Source organism: Takifugu rubripes, chromosome 8, assembly GCF_901000725.2.
Source record: "Takifugu rubripes chromosome 8, fTakRub1.2, whole genome shotgun sequence".
In the NCBI taxonomy this organism is placed as follows: Eukaryota; Metazoa; Chordata; class Actinopteri; order Tetraodontiformes; family Tetraodontidae; genus Takifugu; species Takifugu rubripes.
In genome coordinates this window covers 6,176,355-6,203,716 of record NC_042292.1, presented here as the reverse complement: position 1 = coordinate 6,203,716, position 27,362 = coordinate 6,176,355, and the positions used below count along the sequence as shown (strand labels likewise).

Here is a 27,362-nt window from a genome sequence, read left to right as displayed (position 1 = left end):
CTCCTGCGAGACTGGCAAAGAAGGTTAGCATCCGTGACATCAAAACAGTTTCTGTCTTCTCAACTGTAAAAAACTAAAAGGGTTTGGATCTCTCTCTTTCTGTCAATGGATATAAACGTAGAAAACTGTTTGTCATTTGTAGATGAGACAGTAAAAGCAACTAATCTGCTGATTAAACATCCGCTGTCAACCTGTGGAGCACACAAGCAAGCAAATTATTCTTAATTCTGTAGAAGGTGTTGCTAACAGTCTTCCAGAGATGCTACATGCGGTCTAACCATGGTGGTGCTCATCTGCCACGTACACACAAATGCTTTTGCTGAAAAGAATCAAATGTGGAGCCCACTTCAAGCCGAGCACAGCTGCTGCTCGCCGAACATGGTGCTTTCATTTATACGACCAATGCTTACAAAAAAAAGCTCCTCAGAGGGGAATGTCTCAGAATTGCATTAACGCAGCATTTTTCTGTTAGAACAACAGTATCAACTCATAAAAGCAGTTTATTTGATCTCGAGTAAATGAAAAGATAACAGCACTCCAAAATGTACCCCCCCGATACAGCACATCTGTTCTTTTTCATCTTCTCCTAATAGAAAATATAATAGTCTGCAGCACACTCGCAGCACTGTCTGAGACAAGTAAATGCACGTTACACATTAACAGAAGCAACATTCATGGGGGAAAGCAGCATCAGCCTGCATCTCCACGCTGTCCAGATGATAGTGTGAAGTAATCTTTATCAAAGCACAACATAAAGACCTTACGCAAGCCGGTACATATAAGAAAATACGTCTGGTTCTGAAGCAAAAATACCACGTCCACTCATGGACATGTTTTCCTTTCTGAGAAGGACACACGTCTGTGAAATGTCTTCATGCTCCTCTCAGTGACGTCACGGGGGCCACACAGTCCATCCGGTCCATCCAACACTAACAGTGTGTTCAGAGAGTTAAACTGAAAACGCATGACAACGTTATTTTCGATTGCATCAATCAAAGAGGCGAATGTCTGCGATGAGAGTAGTGAACTAGCAGTTATGGGAAATGCATTTGAACTGAGTGATGAACATCGTTATCCTTTATAGTTTCCTATAAAAAAGTCTGCTGGCATTGGCTGAACATTTGGCTCTCATTCGGACCCGTGAGTCTCAGCTGTACACAGGCGCGTTTTCTCTGAGCTTGCTTTGATAATACTGGTGGCGCATCCATTCGTGGCTGAGCACTTTCAGGTGCTGCATCCTGTCCACAATTTGCCATGGATGCACAAGCTGGGGATAAGAGGCCGATCCTCAGTAACTCTCTCACTGGCGCTGGTGCTCACAGGTCAGCTAACATTTAAGGTGTTTCTTGCTGGTCATGTCGTTCCAGATGCGGTGCATCTCCTCGGGGGAGATCTGGTGGACGGTGACCACACGCCGGTAGCGACAAAGGCTGTAGGCCATCTTCCAGTGGTTGAATCCGCTGTTCTGGAATGGGTGGATGCCCAGCTTGCGAAGGCACACGCCCATATACACGTCCTCCAGGTGCAGCAGCCTGGTGTGTAAGGATGTATTAAATATAAGCTCCGCCACGTCTGCAGAGAAGACATAACCAGTGCCGGAACAAAAGGGCGGGTACTTGCTCTCTGGGTACAGATCTCTGGGCATGTACCACTTGCTGCGCATGTCTCTGATTGGCCCACCATTGATGACATAACCGGTGAAGTACCTCCTCCTGGGCTTGGTGGTGGGCTTCAAAAGGTTAAAGATGAGGTTTTCCATGTTGACGTAGATGTCGCTGTCCGTCTTTAGCACATACTGAGCCTTAGAGCAAAACGTAGCCACCCAGCGCATGCCCATCAGAGTCTTGAGCGTCAGGTTGTGGTACGAGTCAATAAAATCCTCCACTACGATGTCATGAAAGATCTGACTCTCCTGCTCCAGCATCTGGTTGAGGACATTGTCTGTGCTGCGGCCCAGCAAGAACAGCGTGACCACGCGGACGTCCTGAAACGTGCTCTCGTCCCCCCACGTCTCGCGAATCGCCTGGCGGGCATCGAATTCCTTGTGTGTGGTGCTGATTAGGATGACGAGAAAGGGCGGCTCCGCCTCGCACTTTTTGGCCTCGTTGATGAGGTATCCAAAGTCATGTGGGTTCAGGCAGCGCGTGCGGATATTACTGAAGGTGGCGTTCTTGTTCGGTTTGGGCAGTTTGCGTATCGGGATACTCAGCTGGCTCGTGTATGCAGTGGAGGAGCGGGACACACTCAGGTACCACAGAGCGCTGGCCCAGCAAACCACTGTCAGCAAGTATAAGTACGAGACCTTAGAAGGCATTGCTGTTCACTTGGCTGTCATCACCAGCGGCAGTAGCGTTGGAAACATTGAGGCCACGCCTCCATCTGTTGCTTCACACTTGGCGGTGCAGCGTGCGGCTGCCTCCGCAACACCATTTACATGAATTTCACCACGATGGACGTCTTGGTTTTCTACTAACGCTGTTGTCATTAAAAAGGAGGCCTGCGGAGATTCCTCCTCTCGCCCGTCCTGTGTTCCATCGCAGCGCGGAGGATGGCGTTCAGCTCTCTGCAAAAGAAGACAACAATGCGACGGTTACTGACAGCGCAAATCACAAATGAAACAAGTAGGAACTGCTGTCATTATTGAGAAAGTATGTGGATTTTTTTTTTTTTTTTTTTACAGTAGGAAGGCTCTTCAGTAGAGGTCGTAGCTTTACTTCACTGGCGGGGCAGAGGGGGCCCCACCGCGACCCCAGCGACTCCATCTTTGTTTTGCTCAGTGCTTCAATAATGGAACAAAGTGAACATCCCTGGAAAGTGCTGCTGCCTCTACCACTAACTCTACCCGTTGCAGGATCTTTATCTCCTTATTTTCAGGCAGCCTCAGTAGTGGAGGAAGATGAGGAGGAGGAGGAGGAGAAAGGTGAAAGTGTAACACTCTCACTCTGCTTTCCCCATCCTTTCCATACCTCCATGTCAAACTGGAAAAGTGGATTTTCTATATCTGACTATCTGATTAGCATCATTAGCGGGTAGGCAAGGCTGTGGACGTTTCAGAGCTCTAATTAGATGCACTCACGGATCTTCAGACTCCGAATAAGCTGGGAACCATCCCTGCATCCTCCCTTTGTTTTAAGCATGGCTCTGCATTTCACAGCACTGATGGATAGCAGAGTCGCAGCATGTTTGAACTAATCCTTCTTTACAGACGTCTCTGACATAATCCTTAGTTGTAGCTGCGGCCCTCCTCTTAATCTCATTTATAACTGACGATGAAGAGGAAAGTGCAACAGATCCTATTAGCGATACTGGAATGTGCAAAGATGCTTTAAATGAAACAGAAGAGTGGAGATAAGGCCAGTTTTTCAGCAGACCCCAGAGGTTTCTTTTTTTCCTCTTTGACTGCAACTTCTGTTTGCTCGTCCTCTGGTTTCTACCATCTCCCCTCTTGTCTTTTTTTCCCTCTAGAAAGAAGACAGTCAGACAGTCATCAGACTCAGGGTCGTGTAAAATCCATCTAATCACGGCTGCTTTTCCAAACCTCCTCCTCATCAATCACTCTCCCTTTCTCTACTTCATGGTGTTCTTGATCCATCTTTATACATCTCGCTACCTCCCTCATCATCATCCTTTGTCTCACTCCTTGTCCTTCTGACCTTTTTTGTTGTTGGTTTGTTGTCCTGCGCAACTACACACTTCAGGTTTCTGCTACCCCCTCTTTACCTGTTCCACCACCCTGACCTCCCATCACTGTCAGTAACTCAATCTTATCCAGTTCTCCGACTCTGCTCTGACGAAACCATTAAATCGCCATTTTCTACCCTTTTTTCTTGACCTCAATTGCTCCTTGCTCCTCTCTTCCTGTTTGCAGATTGGCTTGTGTTCACCTCCAGAGGAGATTGTGCCACGACCGTGAGCTTCTGTAACCGCTGTAGGGTTATTTTGTGGGAGCCAGCAATCACCTGCATCCTCATTTCTTGATGGACCTCATGGAATCCCGAGACCTGAGTTTCCCCCGGAGTAAATTGAAAGATGGCTGTATCATTTCCTGCCATCTTGTGAATTACATGAACTCTTCCCAGATGTCCACTTCTAAATACACCTCCTACAGAACATCAGGGCATCACATCGGGATTTTGAATTGCTGTGGTGCGGCTGAATGTGTGCCTGGCCTGCTAATTACAGCCGGTGAAACAGACCATCTGGTGTCGTGATCACTGCAGCCTGAATGCAAGATGCAGGATAGTAACAGACATGCAAGTGTGCAAGTTAGTCAGTGATCTACTTTAGTGCTGCCTGTTACCCTAAGACAGGCTCCACACTCCAGTATTTAGTGCTGACTTCCTTAAATTTTTTTCCCTAGAAAGAGACAGGAAGATAGCTTCCTTCCAAGACCTTAAAACCTTATCTTGTGCTCAAATTGTGTAGAAGCATAAGCTGGATTCAACAAGAGCATGTCTTTCTATAAAACCACACACAAAACCCCTACAGATGAGTAAAATACATGGAGACATTCTTCTTGCATTCGGTGCCTCCTGTTGTCAAGTCAGCAAGGTGCACCAACAGATGATGAGTAAAAATAGAACATCTGTCAAGGTTAATCCTGCACCAACCAACCGATGTGGTTACTGTGGTAACTGAATCCTACTGAACATCTGCATACTCAATGTAAAGCTGTCTGAACCTGTATATGTTTACACGGCGTTTTGGCTCCGGGTGGTTCACATTTACCAAACCACACAGTCTATTTGTTTGTCTCAAAGTGGCATTTGTATTAGTAGCAGGTCAAAGGTGCATCAATGCACTGTTAGCACTAACAATCAGCAAACCTGGGGCTGGTTGTCTTGACAGGCTGTGAAAACCTGTTGCTGTACGGCAGCTGTGAGCTTTAAAGTCATTTCAATGTTGCTCCCCTGGGAAGTCAATTTAGTACCTCACACGGAGCTCTGCTGCCTTTGTTGCTGCTCCATTAGGCCTCACGCCGACCGAAGACATTAAGATTACCAGTGTGTACGGGGGGAGATGACCCTGAAACATGTCTGCGCTGTAATCAAACATTTATTTAGCCAGCTGCAGATAGGAGTTGCAGGATTTGATCAAATCCACTGCCTCAACAGCTTCACTGGAATAGAACTGCAAGACATTGACGTGATTTGTTGCATTTTTATGTCTGACAGTGATGCTGAAGACAGCCAACGTGGGATTTCTGAGGTTTTGATGATGCCAAAGAGGTGAGCAATTACTTAATCCAGCTAATACCTCAGTTACCAGCCAAGCAGATAACTGAGTGGATATATTGACAGTGTATTGCTAGATTTCATCATCAAAACTGTATGTTTGGTAATAATGTTAACAGTGCACACAAGGAAGACAAAAGAAGAAAGGAAAAGAAGAGGAGATTTTTGAGAAGAGATGCTGATGTGTCAAATACCACTCTATATCAATATTGACTAAATCTTACTGGAAGCATTTTCTCATTAAGAATGATTAGTTGCATCTCTTGTACTGTTCGTATTCTGCCATTTTGATCGATGACACAGGGAGCAATAAATAAATAAATTGCAGCAATCAAAGAACATTAAGTGTGAATCACCTTCTGTGAAACGCCACAGAGTTACGCAGATGTGTGACTTCCTGGTTTGTCGATCGTTGCATGACCTAATTGATGGCCGCCGTGAAAGCAGTGCCAAGTGGGGTGACCTGTGGAGGAAAGGGGCAAGTTTATGACGTTGTGTCTGTGACTCAACGTGTGTTGGAGGCGGTGGGTAACGACCTATGAAGCAGCTTTTATGCACAGTTGTCTGCCGTAGCTGGACAAGGATGCGTTTGAAGCACAAACTTTGACAGACGCACACCTGTAGGTTAATAAATCACATCCTGCTGCCTGCTTCGATATTACAGAGTTTCGACAGAAAAGATGCCACCTGCGTCAAGATTTTTCTCACACTAGCATGATGATGTGCTAACCGCCCCCAAAGGTGAAGCACAATCTGTGAATAAGATCAATCAAGAGGTTCCTAAAAGCTTTTTGATGTTTGAATAAATGATTAAAATACCCCAGAGGAAATGATGTCCCTGAAACTCAACTGCCACTTGCAGGTGTGAGCCACTGCACTGTGGTCTTTCTGAGTGCCGGCACTGCGCTTCAGCTGCGCATGAAGCTGTAAAGTTGGAGATAAGATGGTGTAAATATGCTGCTGAAAGTTTTTAGCCAGAGGTTCATCTGTGTCTTGACTGTTTCTGGTTGGACACATCAAAGCCGACACCTTATCTCGAGGTCCTGCTGTTAAGGCGCGATAAACACAGCAGGAGGTTTCTGATTGTCTGCCACACATTAAATAAATAAAATCTTTGAAAAAAAATAGTTTGATCCTCTTTTTTTCACCAATGTTCTGCCAAGTCTAAAACCCATGATGTTGGTCTCTGAAGATTAAGAAGTAATTAATTAATTAATTAATTAATTAATTGGGATTTATGTGCAAAGGAAAATCTGGTTTAGGCTCGATCTGATATGACAGAGGCACAATTAAAATATCAGGAATGGAATGCTCCCAGTGCAACACAAGTTATGCTTTTGTTTCCTGGATAATAAAGGACTCGATGATGGTTCTGGAACAGGACAGCCGGCCTTGTATTCAGCCTTACGGGCCACAGAGTGGACACTCTGGGCTTAGAGCAAAGCCTCTGAATGCAAAGCAGCTTAGGAGTGACAGAGGAAATGGAATATCAGTAGCAGCCAACACATTTGGCTCCCAGACAGAGGCCTGATGCTTCCATTGCTTCACCTCAGACCAAACTCCACAGCCCCTACAGGAAATCCCTTCAATGTTCTGTGTTTCAACTCGCTTGGGCAGCTCGACTCAGAGGAGGGCATAATGATCGTCCAAAGTTTAAAGTCAATTTAGTCTCCGTAACTTCAGAAACAAAGCAACACCTGTTTGCGCTGAGCCTGGGCCCTCGGCGATGAAGCGAGGAAAATAAAAAACAAAGACATGGTGTTTGATGCCGAAACCCAGCTGCATTCCATAATGAAGGAGTTTTCTTTTGAAAATGACTACCTGCATGAAAGCAAGTGCATTTGGGCTGTAATGCAGTGCTAAGCCCATTAATGAGAAACAACACTGGCCCACTCTTGAGAGGTTTCAAAGACCCGGCTTTCTGATGCCAACCAGCCCTGTGCTCTGAATATCAAACTGCCCCATAAATTGAAAATGACAACTGGATTCATGCATGTAATACTTTTCACTGTCCTACAGGGTGACTGCTGCGAATCAACATTCAAGCGTGGGTAAAGTGGGGAAACTGAGGTGTACCTGCACCAAAACTTAACTATTTTGCCATAATGGCAGCTGGGAAGACGTGCACAAGCTAATGGGAAGCAAACGTAGCAGCGGCTGACAATTCTTACGGGCCGGGACAGTGGTAAAAACCCTCACATATCTGACTGAATAGAGCTCAGTTGTTCGGGGCACAGGGCTCAGGGCTTTCTTTAACGTTTGCATTATCCAGAACAGACACTCCCGTCTTCATCACACTCACACACCCACACACGAGAAACTCTTGGTGCAAAAATATAAGCACTGCTTTCCCATTGTTGAGTAAGAAAAGTCTGAAAGAATGCTAAGAGCCTCATCACAATCCTTGTTGCTTTCCAGACTGCTGAAACGATGCCTTCACATGCAGCTTACCGGCAAATGTCACACAGTAAGTGGACCCCATACCTGGGAGTTTTCTAAAGACCGTAAAAACACTTACGTGGTCTCCCTCACGCACAAACCTTCCAGGACTCTGTGAGGAAAAGGAGAGCATGTGCGCTTCCGGGACTGATTTGACATGACATTTGAGTCCTGATGCTATTCTCTCCTGCTCAACACAGCATTTACAACAATAAAAATGTACATTCATCCCTTTAAGACAGCTGGTCATGAACAAAAGTGTCTGATTGCAGACTGTCAATCTTGGCGTCTGACAAATACCGAAAGCAGGGAAAATAATATCCACGTTTTGAAGTATTAAACCATTTACGCACTCACTGAAGCATATCCATCAACCCGCTGGACTTAATCAATATCACCAACACAGCCGCTTACACCAGAACTCAGCATTCTCCTGCTGAGAGATCTATAGTGTTTAACAACCCTGCTCAATTAAAGTGCTTCAGTTTTAGTTATATTTTCAAGATTTGGCTCTATTTTCTATCCTTTAATATTCAACATCACTGAATTATTCATTTTTTAAAAATCATCTTAACCTCAAACATTTGACAATTTAGAACCTAATTTAGGAAGGTATTTTATTTAATAAAACGTGCAATCTTGAGATCACCCTCGCCCCCCAAATATGTGCAAGCTGACCTGCTAACGGCGTGCACTAGTTGTGTCTTTAAAGTGAGCAAAACAACATGCACTGTCCATTTAGCACCTCGGCCTTAATAAGGAAAAAGAGGCGTTTCTGCCCAGATGAGCCAAATACTGGGTGGAGAAAATTAGATTAGAACTAGTAGCACATGCAGTAGCATTTACTAACCCTGGTGGTATTTGTGGAGGCTGTGATTGCGTCTAAATGCAGTAGGTTGGGAGCTGCTGTCAGCTTCATCAGGAGGAGACACAGGAACAATGAACCGCAGAAAGCAGATTTTTGGAAGATCAGAGATCAGAATATTTGGAATGACAGAAGAAAACCTTATTTCCTAACCAGCCATGCCATCCTGGACCTGCTTGGAGGGTCTCAGATGTATTAAATGTTGTGATAGGCAGAACAGGCGGGTACAGAAAAGTTCCACCCACCCGGGGAGCACTGAAGGAACCAAACACAGGTTCTGTGCTGCTGCTGTCTTCCAAGACTAATGGGCACAGTTGACGAGGCCAGACATGGTGCTGATCAGCTGTGTGGTGGGTGCAGCAGTGTCCTCTGCACGAGCCAGATTTTTTTTGTTCAGCCAGCACCTTGGTGTCAGGGGAGGTTTTCTTTTGTTCTTTGCCTCACAGTCCTTCTTTTTACTTCCTGGACTTTTGTCTTTCTTTTCCTGATGCCCTTTAGCTTGGCAGAGATGTGGCTGTATATCAGATTTCTTCATGTGATATTTAGATTTCCTTGTTGGCAATCATTTTGGTGTTTATTAGCAGAAAGCATCACCAAAACTACTTTTTTTATCTCCTCATAGGGACAGACGGTAAGTACTGGGAGAAAATGTGCTCTCTATGAGGGACTAGCCTTGGCATCAAGTTAAAAATGTGCCACCCTCTCCTTTTTCAGGATAATCAGCCAGCCTTTGGGGCAAGAGACTGAGAAACACCTTCAAACTCGGAAGCTCTTTTGTGGCTTGGAATGAAAGAAAAAGACATTGCCAATAAATACTAGATTGTTTACATTCTGAACCAAATCCACGTATGTCAGTGATGAGTAATGCTCATTTAACCTTGAAAACCCACTTCTTTAAAAGCATCTCATGTTGCAGAAATGCACAACTCTCCGGCGGACAGTATGGATAGACGCTGGAACCAAACTATAGGCGCACATATGCGCAGCAGGAATCTCTCAGGACCTGTTTGTCATGACGGATCACGGCATGGCGGCGTTACAACAGCCATCTGCTCAGCAAAGGGACCTTTGAGCTGCAGGCATCAATTAGTAACAACACACAGCTCAACACACACACACACACACACGCACATTTTGAGTAGAAAAACTCCCAAGTTGAGCTCTAATACAATCTGACTAATTAAAGCACGGACTTTCACACAGCCACATTTCCACACATGCTCATTATTCACCGAGAATTAATTTAGCTGGGAAAACACCTGGAGGGATCTGATGGAGGAGAAGAAGCAGCAGCTAGTTTAAACATATGTGCTGTGCCGTTGCCCAGTGGTGGTGCTCCACTCCACTTAGCCCCCCCTGCAGAGCTCCAGCCTCTATCAGGAGTTATCAGAAACACCATCTCAGAGCTGGTGGACGGCGAGAACAGGCAGAAAACATCCCATTACACCACGGGGCGTGCACACAACTGCATCTGTCTTGGTTGCTGCACACCAGAGCATACACAGTTGTTTTAATCTCACACGTGGAGACGACATAAAATGGCCTATACACACACACACACACACACACACACACACACACACGCTGCTGTGCAGAGATGATGCCAGATGAAGGGTCCTGTGGCAAGTACCTTGTTGTCCAGCTACACACGCACACACACACACACACACACACACACACACACACACACGGACACACACACACACGCACACTCGTGCATGCGTGTGCGCTATCCCTGTTGCATTATCTTCCATTTATGTATCCCACAATAGTGTCTGAAATTATGTCATCATGCATTTTGGGAGTTCTGGTGCAGACAGGGTCAGTGTATCTGCCAGAACGTGGAACAAAAATGCAAACACACAAACACACTGGGGCAGCTGCACACACACAGCCCTGCCACTGTTGCTTGGAGCACGAGTTCACAAAGACATGCCACTTCAGCACTCTTTTCACAACACTAAAACACAGACTAACGCAAAAATGTGATTTAGCTGAGATTCCAGCGAAAAATGAGATCAGCCACATCATGAAGCAATCAGTTAAATATGTATAAAAAAATATTTTTACGGTATTTTGATACAGGCAATTAACATGTAACTTGTGTTAGTAAGGACATTAGCAGGGTCCCAGGACGTGCGCACTGGTGTGAGTGCGTATCCTGGCGCTGAAGCTTTTTATGTGACGGCGACACCCCCTCGTTCCAATGAATTTGATGATTTGAGATTAACCACCAGGCTGCTAGAGCAGATGAAAACTACCTGTGGAACAGTAATGTGGCCATTAACTGCAGCTGTTCTTTTATTCATAGCATAATAATGACTGCCTCATGAATCAATACATTCCCGTCACTGGCTTTCTTCAAAAGGCTCAACTATCTAAGCTTTTCCAAGGAATGAGACTGTTATAAGAAGTAATACATTTCAGATCCGTGGCCGTCAGAGCTCCTGCACTGTTACTGACGGCTATATTAGAGAAATGACACCTGTAGCATTTATAAAGCCTGGCTGTTATTATTCAGAGACTTTTTACTTCTCAGCCGCTCACTCAAATGCATCTTGTGGCATTTATATCAAATCTAACTCTTCCTCAAATCCCTTGTGGTTTGGACGTAAGTGAGCTACATCGAGGTGAAAACACCACCGAGGGTAAAAGCCTCACTGGAGAGCTGCCGTCAGCCTTTGTCTCGTCAGAGAAGTTTTAGAGGCAGCCTAATTAATGTTGACATCGAGGACAACTCGCTGTCACATCCTGTTTTTTTTATACTGAACTTGTTTATTCTGAATTTTTAAGTTGACAGCCATAAAATATTTAGATTACACCAGAAGCTAAACTTTAAAAGCCACTCCAAATCCCAAAAAGAAATAAAAAAACATACATGTTTTCATCTGTGAATTACAGAGGAGATATTTAGAGTTTTGCCTGTTTTCATCAGCTAAAACAAAAGAATCCAAAGTTTTAGCACCGTGAGTTATCTACATTATCCACACTCTAAATATGCCAGTCAGGGGGCCACACCATATTTGGATCAGACCCTTCCACGCTATTAGATGTGTGTTTCTAAGCAGATTTAAGATTTTCATAGCTGTGCACCGCAGCCAAAGGTTGGACAGTTACATTTTCATTTCAATTTTAAATAAAACACGCAACTCAATTCCTTTCCTCTTATTTGAGTCATTGATTCATCATTACTTGTAGCTACAAGTAAATGCACTCAGCTGTTCAGAGATGTTAGTAAGGAGTTATACTAGAAAAGTCAGGATGGGCAGCCAGGTGATGTCATGGGAGGTAGAGGTACGCCAGAATATTAATAGGTGCTCTCCTCTCACCACACACGCATGCACATATGCAGACGGCACACTAAACTCCCCATCCTGCATAAATCACATCCAGCACCTAAGTGTGCGTGCGTACGTGTGGATATGCATGATAACCTGTGGTCTGAATGCGCGCAGCTGCCTGTGGGCCCTCTGAGGTGAGGCTGCCATCTCCAGCCAGCATGAGGTGCAGTCAAAGGCCACGCTACCCAGCGTGCCCTCAGTAAATAAATGATTCCACCCGTCAGGCCCGCTGCACTCCAGCTTCACGTGGGTGACACACGATTGCAGCGTGTCTATGAGACCATTTGCAGTTTATAAGTCATGTCTGTCATTGTGTGTGCACTCAAATGAAAGGAAAGTATGAATACAGTCTTATTTAAACAGAAATACACCAGTGACAACCTGTAATATATGATTTACTTTACAGCAGAGAGAGAGAAGAAGAGTGAGAGCTGCAATACAGTGAAGCTTTCACCTCAATAAAACACAACCGTATTGGCTGGAGGACTCTGAGATGGTAATAACCTTAAACTATGTGTTTGTGTGTGTGTGTGTGTGTGTGTGTGTGTGAGCAGCCTCGAGAAAGGCTCTAAGATCACAGACTATGTGCATATGTAGATTCATCCTCCATAACCCAACAATCTATGCAATAATACAGTCCAGCTGACCACGTTACCATGACAACTGTATCACAGATGGAACTTCGAGTCATTTAAAGAACCCAAACACCACAATAAATTATAAAGTACATTTCCTGCAGCAGCAGGAGAAGGAAGGATTGAAGTCTTTGGAGAAGAACTGGTCAAGGTCAACTGGTGCAGCTGCTGGCTCCGTGCCTGGGTCTCGCATTAATGAGCCCTTTTCACGTGTTTTTACCTCAGGCACAGCTTTTTACCAAGGACCTAATGTCCATTGAGGAGGACACAAAGAAGAAGGTGTGGAGAAAAGCTCTAGGATGGGAAAATAAAAAGAAATACAGTAACTGCCATGACCTTATCCTTAGAAAATGGCTGTCATAAATCCACCATTAGATTAAAGGGCTTGATCAGAAACAATGACAGCAAGAAAATTATCTCTCCATGTCTGAGGCTTCAAGTTTTATACCTCGCATATAAAAAAACCCATCAGTTGACTTTACATTCCTTTAAAGTGTTTCTCTAATTAGGATTAAAGAGTCAGGCAGCAGAGAGGGTTGGAGTGATGCTCTGGGGAAGTGAATCTAGCCAGAGTCCTCACCCGCATGTTAAACAACTGCACAGTGTTGGGGGAGGAGGGCTCCCTCTCCTTCTTTAATTGATTTAAAAGAAACAGGAGCTGTCAATTTGATAATAGTCAAGATTAGCTGCTCCAAAGTATGCATCATGAGCCAAGCAGGAAGGGGACTTGTTTTGTTTTAGATTCCAGACTGAGACTTTATTCCGACTGGAAAGAAATTATTTTACTTGTGCAAAAATCCTTTGAAAATCTTGCTTTAGGTTTTGAATGGAAAAGGGGGAAACCGTCGGTGAGGGATGAGGCAAGATAAATGTGGGATGAGAAAAGGCTCACCCTCCCCTCTAAAACAACAGTAATATTCAGAGACTGTGAGAGAAGAGTGTGTGTGTGCTTTGCACGGTGTGATGTAATGCCAGCCTCACTGCTCCTGACGGCTTTGAGATGGGAGATCCATCTGTGTGATTAGCTGCTGGATGGCCTTACTTTCTTCTGGGAAGGATCGATCAGAGGCTGAACTCAGATGACAACCCCCCCGTGTCACTGTGTCACTGTACTCTAGACCCGCACGTCTGCAGGGGGGTGGGGTGGGGGGGTTGCATTGCACTAGCGTCCTGTAATTGACAGCCAGAGAAGGATGATGGAGTGATACAAGGAAAACATGTCAAAAGAGAGCACTTACTCAGAGTCTTCTAAAGCATTTCTTGAACGCATGAAAAGCACAATTGTGGTAACAAGGACAGCGACTATAGGCCACCATTTCTCGGTGTACACTCAAACAAGGTTTTTAAACAACTAACCATGGAAAGAGGGACAGACTCAAAACAGACCAACTCCAACTGTTACTGCTCGAGGAATCCTTTGTTCAGTTTTCTCTCTTCCTAGCTCAGTGTGGCTAATAAGGAAGTGTCTTTAGATCTCAGAATGGGATCGACCCGAAACTAATTTCTCAGTTTTCCTTATCTGCAATGACTCAGCCCAATTTCCCAAAACCTTTATCATCCAGGCAGCATCCCATCCTGACCCCATCTCAAAGTCAACCGGCACTTCTGATAATGTGCTTCGTACAGGAAGCACACGTATAATGTTGTACGCCATCTAACGGATCCTTCCTAGTAAGATGCTGAAAAATTAAAAAGCAACATGATAGTCTTTTATTTTTTGCCTCTTCAGAGAAGTAAGCGTGTAAATACAACAGTTAAAACTGACAACAAATGGCACACTGTTCTGACTTCTGCTCAAGGGGAGCTCACCTTGGAAAAGGAGTTAAGTGAGATGTTTAATTGAATACTCGAAAAAACCCAACTGACTCCATGATGAATTCAGGAGACAGGGCTGTCTGAAAAAACACTTTTCTCTCCAAATTCTTGACGAAGCGCTGTCAGCATGCCAGCCTGGAGACTAAGCGACCATGTGAAAGCACGGCCGGTCCAGCCTTGATCAGGTACTTTGTCTGACTGAGGTGTCTGCCAGGGTTTTAATAGCATAAACACAGAAAAGGCAAAGCAAGAGCAAAGAAAACAAGTGGACAAAACTCTGCCTCTTCCACCATGCAGACACTGGCTCACCAAAAAAACAAGACAAAGGCGGCATAATCGATAACTCCTAAATAAACACCAGTTTCACTCAGCGTAAGTGCTTTGTCAAGCGCCCGGTTTTAACAACCAACATGACTGGCATCACTTTTCTGTTTCATGCAAGTGTTTTGATCATGTGGTTCTGCCTGCAACTAATCACAGATGCAACAAAAAGCCAAAGCACAAATAAAAGAAGGGGTCTGCGTGCAGCAAAATGATGAAAACAGATGCTTTTCCTCCACAGAACACGCCTGGAGTGCAGCCGAAACACGTAAACAGTCGGGAAAAATTAGTGACGCCTCATTGTCTCCACATGATACGAGTGCATTAAATACCGAAGGCGCTAAAGAACCAAGGGTCCGTAATATGATCTGCAAGTTACCTTTGATTAAACAGGTACAAGTTGTTCTTCAAGGTGGTGGTAACTCAGTCTGATTGGAGGCGACTGGGCTGAAAAGCGAAGGGTTCTCTGTCGAGCCCTGGCACGCACAAACTCGGTAGCAGGGGGGAGGTGCCAGGACACCTTCATGGTACTGGCTGAGGTATCCTTGAACCAGGTGCTGAACCCCTAAATGCTCACATCCATATTCAGCTGGGACAGACTCCACCCCCATCACCCCAAAAGGGATAAGACGGTCAAGAAAAGACAAAAGAGAATCATTTAATTTAGTACTCTGGTTTGGTAGAAATGAATTAGAAACTCAAATCACATTTCACTGGTGTCACAGAGGAGACACGTCAACCACCCTGTTCTTACTGAACATCCCACAGGCCAGTTCTGACAAAAAAAACCCATACTTTTCAGGATGTAATTATTAGATTTTAGCTTCAAAATAGCTAACTGACGGTTGTTCTTGGCACTATACAGCCTAGAAGATGTGGATACTTGCATTAGTGAATTCATTTGAATCTGCAGCCAGGCTTTAAATATAGTCAAAGGTGGATTTACTGTATATCCGAGTGCAATGAAGAGGGGAGCTAAATGTGACTGCTATTTTATTAAATAAAAATGACACCTCTAGTGATAATGAAAATCTAATGAAATCCAGCTGAATGTCCCTGAGCTTAAAGAGGGCTACTTCACACAGAGCTAAGAGCAGTCCACGCTGTCAAGAAATGTCTTCAATGGATTCTTGGTTTAAAAAAATAAAAAAATAAAATAACATTCATAATTACACGAGTAATTAATCTAAACAGTTGCACCTCTCATGTAGGCACTTTCACCTTTGCAATAGCATTTATGCTAAGTTAAGACAGGCAGCTATAATTACATGTATATGTGCATTAAAATGAAAATGAGAGTGTCCACATCGTTGAACATCAGCCACTCCATGTTTCCATTTCTTATTTTAATGGATTTTTTTTAAAGGGTTCCTATTTTGAGGAAAAGTTCCGAGACACAGCGAGAACATTGCGTTTCACTTTATACTGCAGTAAAAGAAAAAGATATTTATACTGACCTGGTTGAGTGTACAATAAAAACCGAAGCTACATTTTTAGTATAAATTTAACATGGATAAGGAAGGAATTCCTTCTTTGGGAAGTTTATATGGAAAATGGTCTAAAACATTGGTTGAAAAGCTTTATTTCTTTCCAGTGTGAGTGAGCTGTAGCTGCGAGTGCAGACTGAAACCTGGGACTTCTGGCAGTTAATGTGATTCACGAGCGAATCCGCGTTGGAGGAGGAGGCAGATGGTACAAGTGCGCGTGTGTTGACTGCCGGCTTTTACTGCCGGGAGTTAAGGACCCGCTCTTTGTTTAAAGGTGACGGTTCTGGAGTGTCTATCTTGTTTTTTTTAGCGCCATCGGCCCGTGTCAAATGTTGCACCTGAGAGAGCTACCTGCATCCATCCATCTTCCCACTGTTGGGCAGAAAGGTTAGAAAAGTAACTGCTGTTATGTAAGGCAGTGGAAAAGATGTAGGATGACAACAGAAAGTGCTGTATTCTTAATTATTCAGAGAGTGTCTGGATTCTGATGTATTACATTCGACTCTACAGAGAGAAATAAAAGATCCCATCCCTCAAATCTGATGAGTAAGTGAGCAACAGCAGCAGACACTCAATATCTCCCAGCACAACATGTAATCCAATAAGATCTCTCACGAGGGAGGGAGCAGCTGCTGGCCTGAATCTACCCATCTGAAACATGCACATGTCCTTATCTTAAATTTAAGGTAAGTATGAGAAACCCAGCAGTGAGGTCACGCCCCCCATTTTGTGTCACCACGATGCATTTTCAGCTTCAGCTTGTTGCAAAGCAATGGATTCATTTTCATGTGAGTGTGTTGGGAGTTAAGGACCATAAATAACACCCTTTGTCCACCTTGATTACCAACAGCATTTATAGAATTGTATTCCTGTTTCTGCACACTCTGTGGCTCGTGCACGTGCACATGCACACACACACACACACCCTGGATTTACTAGGATACAGCAAACACCAATTGTGTTCCAACATTGCACCAAAAGAGAAACAGAGACAAATAGAGTGGTGAAGTCCAAGATTTTATATTAAACATTAAATTTACATGTTAAAAAAAGGGCTGAATTTACAGAAGCAGAGGTCATGTTGTTGGAGGGGTTGATTTTAACAGCCAAACAGCTTGTTTGTGGCGTCTGATGATGCATGCAGCCACAACAAGCAGAGTGTGATTAACACTTCTGACATCCACCACCGGCTCTCATTTCTGCTGTTTGGCCTCCTTGTCTTCCCTTCTTTGCTTTCTGATTTAAGATAAGATGAAAGTTTAATGATCCCCCTGTGGAAATTGGGTCGGTGGAGGCGTGAATGCTTGTAAGACAGTGAAAGAATGGAGAAGACAGACAGGCCATAAACAAATGGTGAGCATGTTATACAGCAGAAAATGAAAGATTTAGGTTTTGCTGAAAACTATGCTTGATGCACATTTCTGCTGAGTATTATAAATAATAATGTCTATATTAAGACACTAGAATTAGACATATTAATTCTGTGACAGTTTGCTCAAGGTACCACAAAGCAGAAAGCACCTGTTTGTTGTTGTGATCCTTATTTTTATAACCTCCCCTCAGGAAAGTGAACAATTCTGTCTCAGGTAATCAGACACACTTTTATACAGCAGATGAGATAAAGAACTTCTCTCCCACAGCAGGAGCAAAAATCGGGTCACATTGGACACCATAAAATACAGCATTAGCTCAACAATGTGTTAATGACAGAATTTGCCAGTTACAAACAACCTCTGCTTGAAGGAATTAACACTTTGGAAGCAGTAGAAACCTTAAATTGAGCCGTGCGGTGTGTTTAAATCTGTGGGCCGAGAGCAGTATCGATTGTCAGTAATTGTCATTTCCCCAAAGCAACAGCAAATCATCAGGACCAAATTGCCAAGCGTTTCAGTCACGCAATATGGAAAAAAAAAACATTCGAAGGAAGCTGTGAGCTTTATCTGAAAGCCAACTTGGTCTTGCTTTAAAATGCAACATATGAAGGAGCGATCGATCGTCTCAGTGACGTAAAGATGGACTTTTTGGAGCCAAGAACAATTAGACACAGTCAGACCTCACCTAGCTAACAAGGCGTTAGCACCGCCAGGAATTAACGTGGCAGAGAAAGAGCCTATCAGCAGAGGAAGCATTGGTGCATAGCTGAAGAGACACAGAGAATCTGTGTGAAGTGTGAATAAATCTAAAACAGTGACTGAAATTTGTAGATATAGCTGCTGTGTAGTGAATTCCACCTACAACCATTTATCATCAGCCGCAGCTCACAGTGTGTAGTCACAAGCTTTGCCTTATCACAGACCCCAGGCAGACGAGTCTGAGCACTGCAGCCCACTGCAGGCCGCCTCTATCTTCCTGCTGTTTCTCCCCAACACTTTCAGCAGTGCAGAAGTCCTTTTACACGTGGAGACAGTGGGATCAATGTGTGCTGAGGTATGAAATGAATGTGCAGATTTAAAAACAAACCGAATGCCTGTTTGCGTCTTAATCTGCAGGCCTCAATGTTAGCGCTGACTAAACTTGCAATCAAACAACTCAGCTGTAAAGGTATGAAGATGTCATGCAGCACATTAGCAGAACCACACAACCATAAAAACGAGCATCCAGGCACGTGTGCACACGTGTGAGGAAGAACAGTGTGCTGGACATTCACCATGAATACTCTGGTAGCCCAGAATGAGTGACAATGTAGATGCACAACACATTATCCTGTGGCTGGAGTGGTAATTATGGTCTCTAATGTGGGTCCAATTACCTACACTCATCAAGCTGCACAGTTGCAAATGTGCAATTAGGTTTAATTACATGATAGAAATATTGTTAATAGTATGAGAGGATGAGAAAAGAGTGCTGTGTTTTTCTCTCTAACAGCTTCCTTTTGGGTAAATATTTCATTTATTTAAAAATGACAAGTACAACAACAAGGAAACAAAATCAGACCGATACACTGCTGAGTTGTACTTATCCAGTACAGTAATTCTTTTTGAATGTAATTTTTTCCAGATACAAAATGCCCAAAGGGGGCCAGTTTGTGACCAAATGTAGCCTGTGTAGGCTGGCCAGATGGACTTCTGCACTTATAATTGTTTTTAACTCCACTTCCTCTACTTTTTCCCTCCATCCAAGCTTTTCAGACCTTTCCTGACTGTCATTACCAGCCATGGTTAGTGTTAGCTTAATGCAAGTTCTGCCATTTATCCAAACCTTTATATGGAACAATGTTGTCAAATGTACGCATTTTTTGTGCATCTCTCCATTATAGCAGCCCAAACCTAGACTGCAAAACATTTTTCAAGAAATGCCAGATACCCAGCTCGAATCTGTAGCAGATTCATGTGAGCCACACCGCCTGAGGTCAGAGTTCACTTCTGGTTTGACAGAGTAGTTAGCGAGGGATGTCGGCTCTGTTTTATTACTGCTACAGTAGCAGAGATACAGAGGGAAATAAAAACAGGTTTGCTGCCTCTATTCAATCAATATCACTCTTTATTTTCAAGAATACTGGTTCTTGTCCCAAGGTATCTAAAACTTTTTATTAATTGCCTCTGTCTTTTCAAATAACAGTACTTGAAGTCCTATAAAAGCTGTGCACGAACCCAAAAATGCTTGACTATCACTAAGTTGTGCACTTGGTGTTGCTCATTTGATTTCTATCTAGAATAACAATGAAGCTTTGATGGCCAGTTCATGCAAGCTGGCTAAACATATCCCTATATTAATAACTATTCTGTTAATGGTTGCTTTCACGCCTCTTTTCCTCATGAGAGGTCTCCCTCCAGCACGACTCGCTACAGCGTGTGAACGCGCATCGTTTTCCGTGCAGACACAGCGTTTGAAAAAAAAACAAACCCAAAAAACACTTTGCTGTTTCTGGTGACAACATTGTCGTGTAAATGTGGCTTCATTTGCGAGAGATGTCAACACAACCCGGCACAAAAAGGTTGTAGTGTTGCACTGCTTCGGAGACGCGTCACATCCTCATGGCTCGGCAAGCGATTTCCATTATGTAATTGCAGATAATTAATTGAACGACCTGGACTAGTTCTTTAACACCATTTACACGAGTGTTCTCACTAATGTTCATTAAAATTGTCAGGGTAAATAAAGATACTGCAGACGAGTGTGGTCGGACTGCAGTCTTCATCACTGACGTCTTAAAGGACGGAGGACGAACAGACCATCTAAACATGCCTCTATGCATGGCTGTTTGATCCCAATTCATTAGTATATTTAAGTTAATGACATCTTCTGCTGACTCCTGGTCTGACGCACTCGATAAAACCCAGGAGCCAAGAGCAGCAGTACCGGGCCAGCGTCTCATGAGAGACACCATAATGAGCAGCTTGCTGGCACCGCAGCAGGACAGCGTGAGGCCGTGACAGTAACCTGCTGTGTAATAATGACCTTGAACCCGCACGTGGAAATAAAGAGCTGCATACACATGTGCGGGGAAACTGATATTATTTTCGTTTACCTTAAACTCACTAATGGCCAATTAGTATTGATCTTTCGAAGGCACAAAACACAGCAAGTGTTTTAGCCGCGGCACGTGTTCTTTGAACCAAGTGTTGCTTTAAAATGGCCTCGTGTTGTGTTGTGTTGTGTGGACATCAGCGAGATGATAGCATTTCAGCCTCTGTAGAGCATGTGTTTGCCCTGGAGATTTACAAATGCACTGAAAAGATACCTGAAGCTCCAGTGAGACCACAAAGCAATAACTGAAATCTAATAGAAGGGAAACTGTTATAGCTAGTGCAAGTCAACTCTTTTAATCTTTCCAAAGAACTTATGTAAAAACAGACAGCAGCTGCAGAGCTGGAGCAACAACAGCTAAAATGGTTTCAGTTTGAAACTATATCCACCAAATGCTTCCCAGAATTACCGTAGAAACGCTGCTTGTGTGTGTTAGTGTCTTTTTTGGGATGTATTTCAGGAGCAGTTTCTCATCGCCCGACTAAAACCCGCCAGACAACTTTTTGCCAACTCACGCCGACCTCCACCTGCCCAAAATAGCAGATGAAAAAATATCACCTATATAAGGTGGTATTATTGAAGAATTGCTGCTGCTTTTGCGGCGTGTGGGGATCATTAGCTTCTGAGACGTTACACTAGGTGTTCCACGGCTCTTTGAACGTGTTGCTTCGTATCCGGGTTTGTACCTGCGTCAACATGTCGGTGACATCAAAGGGAATAGAAGAGAGGCTGTTGGTACCACATTCAGCTGCCACACTCACTGTCAGCACAACACGTGTGTTAAGAAAACCAAGTAGGAGAAAGGGCATTTTATGCATGAAAAATAGAGGTCATGCAAAAAAAAATTTCAACATCAAAACATTTTTTTTTAATATCTCTACCTAAATGCCCACAGTGGTCTTTTCTGAGGTTTAAAGAAAGGCGAGAAATTGCTTTTCGCTTTCATGCCACAAAAAAACAACAAATGACAGAAAATTGCATCTGTTCCTCTGTAATTTGTTCCCACTAGCTGCTGCTGCCACAACCTACATGTGTGTGTGTGTGTGTGTGTGTGTGTGTGTGTGTGTGTGTGTGTGTGTGTGTGTGTGTGTGCGTAACACAGGAGAACATCAAATGACCTTGCAGCTGAAGCGACCGCTGCCAGAGGAAGGCTGCTGATTCACAGGTGATGTTGCGTTAGGCCTAATGGAAGTTGCCCAGTACGTTACGCAAGGCAGAAACAGGAAATGTGCATTTTTCCTATAAATCTCACATTACCAGACCAGACCATCAGCCAATGATGTCCATAATAATCCTAAATGTTCCCTGTGACACAGTTCATGGGTCTAATTGTCTCCTCTTACAGCCTCCTGTCTCCGACAGTGATGTAGAAAAATTAAAATGAATCTTCCTACTGAGATGCAGTACTTGTCTGGAGTGACAGCTGCACTCTTAAACTCCATTGTTAGACTAAAATCAGTGTTCCTCCTTTGCTCTCGTGTGCACGCACCACGTGTGCACGCACCACGTGGGCACGCATGCCGTCTGGGAGTAGCGTATGCGTACAAGCAAACGTGCAGCATAAATGGTGCTGCTAATGGATGCAAACGGAGCCTGCGGGATATAGTGTGTAGGTGTGCCGACTCTGCTCTGAATAAAACAAGAAGCATAGAGTTTGGCAGACAACTGGTTACTTGTCTTCAGCTGTGAAATGCATCACAGAGAAATTGTTGCTTAGCAGAGAAATGAGTGAAGGAGCCAGTGTGTCCTTCTGTACCTTGTTACAACACATGAATGACAACGCTGACCCTAAACTGGAGGCGAAAAGAAACGGAAAATCAACCAAGCACTTGCAGAAAATGCCTTAGTAGATCTTACTGAGCCACAGTGAATAGTGACCAGTGTTCTACAACAAAGGACATTCTAATCCCCATTTTTATCCAAAGTACCTACAATAAGTACAATCTTCTTTTTTTGAGCAAGGTCTTTTAGTCTTGTTTTTACAATTTATGGTTTACCTTGGTCCCCAGTCCACCCACTCCCCACCCCCTTTCCCCCAAGTGCTTCTCTAATGCATCAGCTATGCTTGGGTCTGCAGATGGAACATGTAGAGTTAATTTTGAGGCTGTAGTCTTCAAACCCTCTTCATCATTGATTGCGGGCATGGTCTGATTAGCAGTTCTTTGTTGCAACGGATGAGCAAGAGTCCGGCCAATTTTCTCCACCATGTTCGTAGCATCCATGTTGAGAATTGGAGAAAGAGATTCAGCCTGTCACGTTGGCAGGATATCATATTCCATCTGCAAGGGAACATTGTCAGTATGCCAGCAGATGGTTGATGGCTGTATATGTAATAATAAGTAATAACTTTAACCACAACAGCTGCTGAAGCTAATAAGTGCTTCATAAACAGTGCTTCAATATATTTTTTGGAGTCTCGTTTTCTTCACCATTTTTTCCCTTTCAGGGTCACAGGGAGGGTACACAATGGGAGAAGGCAGCATCCTCCCCTGGATGAGTGGCCAGTTAATCACAGAGCCCTATATGAGCATTTGTGGGTTCGGTACCTTGCTCAAGGGTACCTCGGCAGTGCTCTGAAGGTGTTCTGGCACCTCTCCCACTACCAGAACACCTTCCAAGGTTTGTCTGTACTGGGGCTCAAACTGAGAACCCTCCGCTTCTCAGCCCAGCTCCCAACAGACTGAGAAACCACCGCCCATTTGTTGTGAAATTAATAAAAAGATTGTGTGTTGTGTTTAATTCTTTAATATTGGAGAAACCATTTCACCACTCCAGACAGATTTCTTTTCTTAGCCTCACAACAACTTTAATTGCATCTGTTATAACGCCAGCAATCATGAGCATCAATCACGAGTAGCAGGACCACCTCTAACTTCTATCCCTTTGTGCATGAATATTTGTGATTTGCGCCACTGGCGCGAACCTGTTTCTACAGTGACATTTTGTAATTCCTCACAAAAGTCAGGCTTTAATCAAAATGCAACTAGTCAAACACAACAGAGCCCCTGAACAAATCACATAATCTGCTGCTGAAGGCGCCTTATTTAATACACATGAAGGCATCGTGTTGAATACGCTATAAAAACATTCAACAGCGACACATGCAGTGGATATCTTATGGCTTCCAAGCTGATGAAACACAGTCTGGTTAGTGGGCTCTTGTGTGTGTGTGGGTGTGTGTGTCTGCTTCAGGTGACCCGCTGAGATGCAGCACACCACACCGTCACGTTGGAGTTAAAGTGGGTGCTATTAGTAACTCCTGTGATCCCACAAGTCCAAACACCTCTGCAAAGGATAATCTGACAAACATCATGTAGCACATTATAGGAGGAATTTACATGCACGTCATGGTGCATGGAGCTAAAAGAGGTGAAACCAAAGTCATGCTCATTAACACAAGAGGCTGAGGCTTCTTTCTCCCAGGAAAACATTTGAAACATCCTATCAAAGCAGATTTTGTCACCCCCTGTGTAAAGCGCTATACGTCAAATGTGGCGAGTCCTCTGGTGCCGCTGTTAAATTACTTCGGTGCAGGAAGGGAGGTCCTTACGCTGTGGGGCAGTTAATATTCTCTTCTCACCCTTGTTTTACTCCCTCCTCTCATTTCATGCACAATAACTCTTGGAGATGAAGGGCTCATATTTGGAGAAATGCAGCACATCAACAGAGTGGCATTCATGCGAAATATTTAATTACATTTGAAACAGAAGATGCAGAAAATCCTTTTCACTTTAAAAGGCACTAATATGATCACGCGTGTATTTACATCCAAATATCTTTCAGCAGGTTTGTTCAGACCTGCAGTCTCCTAAAGACATTCTAGTGGGTTTTTGGTGCTCTGTCACATTATAATTGAGTGGTTGTTACATCTAAATAGCTGGACATGTCTAAAGAGAAAGCTTTAAAAAGTATTGTGTTTGCCTGCCTGCTCTATGTAGTGCCAAGTTAGACATTGGTTACTATGGCTACACTTGCACCATGCATGAGCTTTCTGTCTCTGATGTGTGTTTTATGTTTAAATTAAGGTTCAATGGTGTGATGTGATCCTGCAGAAATAATAATAAAGCATTTCTTTTCTCATGAAACAGGGTGTCGTTACCGTCATCTAATTAAGATAATGAGTGAGTAATTTTTTTTTAATTATTTGGTATTGCCTTGTCAAGAAATAAAATAAATCATGTCCAAGTGGCCTGACACATATGAAATATGCAAACGTGGACACAACGGTAACTACCACATGTCAGCATAGTTATTTATGGGTGCGGGACATCGTCAATGGTGTCTCTTATGATTTCTAGATCGAACTTCTATTTCAGAGCGCCGCACAATCTGAACAAGCCCGAGTATAAACACTACTGTTTGACCAGGGAAACTGCAAGACCACTTCACACTGTCAGCAATCAGTTAGTGGAACATTTTTCAAACAAATACGAGATAACGCACAATTTTCTGAACTACCGTGATGACAGACTGTAGGCACCACACACAGAGGTAACATTGCATGTGATAATTTGCATGTCTGGAATGTTGAATCTCTTGAGGTTACAGAGGGGTCCTCCCATTGAGGAGACACGAACATCAGGTGGGGAAAGTGAGAGGAGTATACCAGGAACTCTGGCGGTGGGAATGTGCCTAATGTTGGAGTTCTAGCTGTTTGGTCTGCTATTCACTGTATCTGAAGGTCACCCACACCTCTATAGAGTTTGCACAAAAAAATCTGCCACCATCAGCAGCGTTATTTGCATTAAAAAGTAAGTGAAAGTGACAAAAAATGGTGAGAACAGTAAAAATCATGAACAGTAAAAAGGATGCCGAGCTGCTCCTCCTGTGTGCTGTGACATCAAAATATGTCCTTGAGCGTTCTTCCAGCAGAGGGTCCCTGGGTAACCTAAATCAGGAGGCAGCACAGAACCATCCACCAGCCATAGAACAGAAGAGCAATCCAGTGTAATATTTAGCAGTATGAAAAAGTCCTTGATATGATCTGTTACTCTACTGCTAACACCCACCTGCTGCAAAGAACACTGCTGTCACACTGCAGTCGCACACGCAAACACACAGACACACACATACAGACACAAACACACAAATTCTCTGTCTCACTACCTTTAGCAATTCGGAGTCTATCTGATCTGTTTCAACTGGGAATGTTCAACATCCCACGTAGAACCTTGCCGTTTCAAACCAAAGCAGGAAATCAAAAGGGGTGTAAATAACAGACGGACAAAGTTTGTAAGGCAAAATTAACGTGTTGTTAAAGTTTGGCTGGTGATTTTTGTTCCAGAGACCACTGTGAACCAATGTGCTGTGGACCAGCATCAGGGCATTGTTAGAGCTGACCTGGGGCTGTCAGAATTATTCACGTCAGGCCCATGGTTTCAAAATTGATGGGAGATTCTAAGTTCATGCACATAAAACATGTTTGCAATCATAAACATGAACTGCAGCTCATCTGCATTACAACAGCAACAGCCTACATTATGGTAATGAGTGCTGCTGATTTTGTCAGTGTTTGAGTTCACGTGTGTGCTTGTGTGTGTGTAAGGTGAAAATCAGCCACCCCGCTGTGCTCGGCTGTGCTCCTTGTCAGGTGGAGAACCTGTATTTCTAAAATGTCACCTTTTCACAGAGGGTAAGGTAAAATTGCAGCCTGAATCGCAAACTTTGATCACTTGTTTGATGCTATTTAAGCCCCTCTAATCCAAATAACCCATTTTTTAGTCATCTGTTTGTGAGCCAAGTTGGTGTTCCCTCAGGGGACACAGAAGAGAGAAATAGGAGATTAAAAATTAGACTTAAAAATCAGACTCTGACATTTTCTAAAAATGAAACCAAACTTAGAAAAAATGATGTTGCAAAACTGACATACATACAAAACTGACCAATTGACTATTACCTTGTGTGCTCCCTACGCCTCACTCGTCCCTGAACTCCAACCCCCTTCCTGGTACTGCAAACTCCAGAGTCCCTATTGTCAATTCCACTTCAATTACAGGAGCAGAAGCCACCCCCACCTCCCCCAGCACAGCACATTTCAGGTGTCCCTTGAAACACGAACATCTTTGACTGCAAGAGCATACCGAATTGGTTTCTCGGATGATCAAACAGTCCAAAAAGCTCTCTCTCCATGTCAGCGTCTTCCAAATCTTGCTGGACAAGCCACGAGTAATGACAATGGGGTCTGAGTCAACCCGTTTGGCTTTGTAATCTCGTCCATAATTCCCTTCGTCGAAGGGCCAGGGGTCATAAATAAACAAAACAGCGAATGGTGGTCAAACTAGACCACGGGGAGGGATGGAAGGTTACAGCACTGATGATTGAGAGGGACGCAGTGGCTGCCATGCAGCGATGCCTGCAATTACTTATTATGCTGAAGGTGTGATGGGTGAGGAGGCGGGAGGAGGGGTAAAGGGAGCACTCAATAGTGAGGCTGTCTAGAGGTTGGGTTGCTGCTGGACCCTGTGATCATGGGAGGTGGGGGAGGAAGGGAGCCAAACTGTGTGTGTGTGTGTGTGTGTGTGTGAGCAGCAGAGCTGGTCCATCAGCTGTGGGCACTCATCCTTGAGCCATGAGCACAGCAACTAGGTGCACATTTGCAAGCCTCAGCAAGGTCAGAGAGGCTTTGTTTGCAGTGTCAAAATGGAGGACAGGAAGCAGACAGTTTGTCGGGGTGGAGAGGTGGCGGGGAGTCGTCACTGTCCCGTGGGGGTGGGGACTGGGACTTTGATTGGACCTTGAACTCCTCTTTAATCTGCCTG

General features: G+C 43.9%; 1 protein-coding gene across 8 annotated transcripts in view; it reads right to left on the bottom strand.

Moving 5' to 3' along the window:
* Positions 1–482: 482 nt before the first annotated feature.
* Positions 483–27,362, bottom strand: part of LOC101064407 (beta-1,3-galactosyltransferase 1-like) — a 65,196-nt gene continuing 38,316 nt past the window's right edge. For 3 of the 8 annotated variants that reach the window (XM_029840895.1, XM_029840899.1, XM_029840898.1), the window contains exons 3-4: positions 5,591–5,697; positions 483–2,563 (exon numbers count right to left, since the gene is read on the bottom strand). In XM_029840895.1, coding sequence (XP_029696755.1) covers positions 1,328–2,314 — 987 coding nt within the window. In that variant the 5' untranslated portion in view covers positions 2,315–2,563; positions 5,591–5,697 and the 3' untranslated portion in view covers positions 483–1,327. Of the gene's footprint in view, positions 2,564–5,590; positions 5,698–6,053; positions 6,159–14,999; positions 15,250–27,362 lie in introns of those variants that run through there. The other 5 variants (XM_029840894.1, XM_003966508.3, XM_029840900.1 and 2 more) reach the window with 3 other exon arrangements.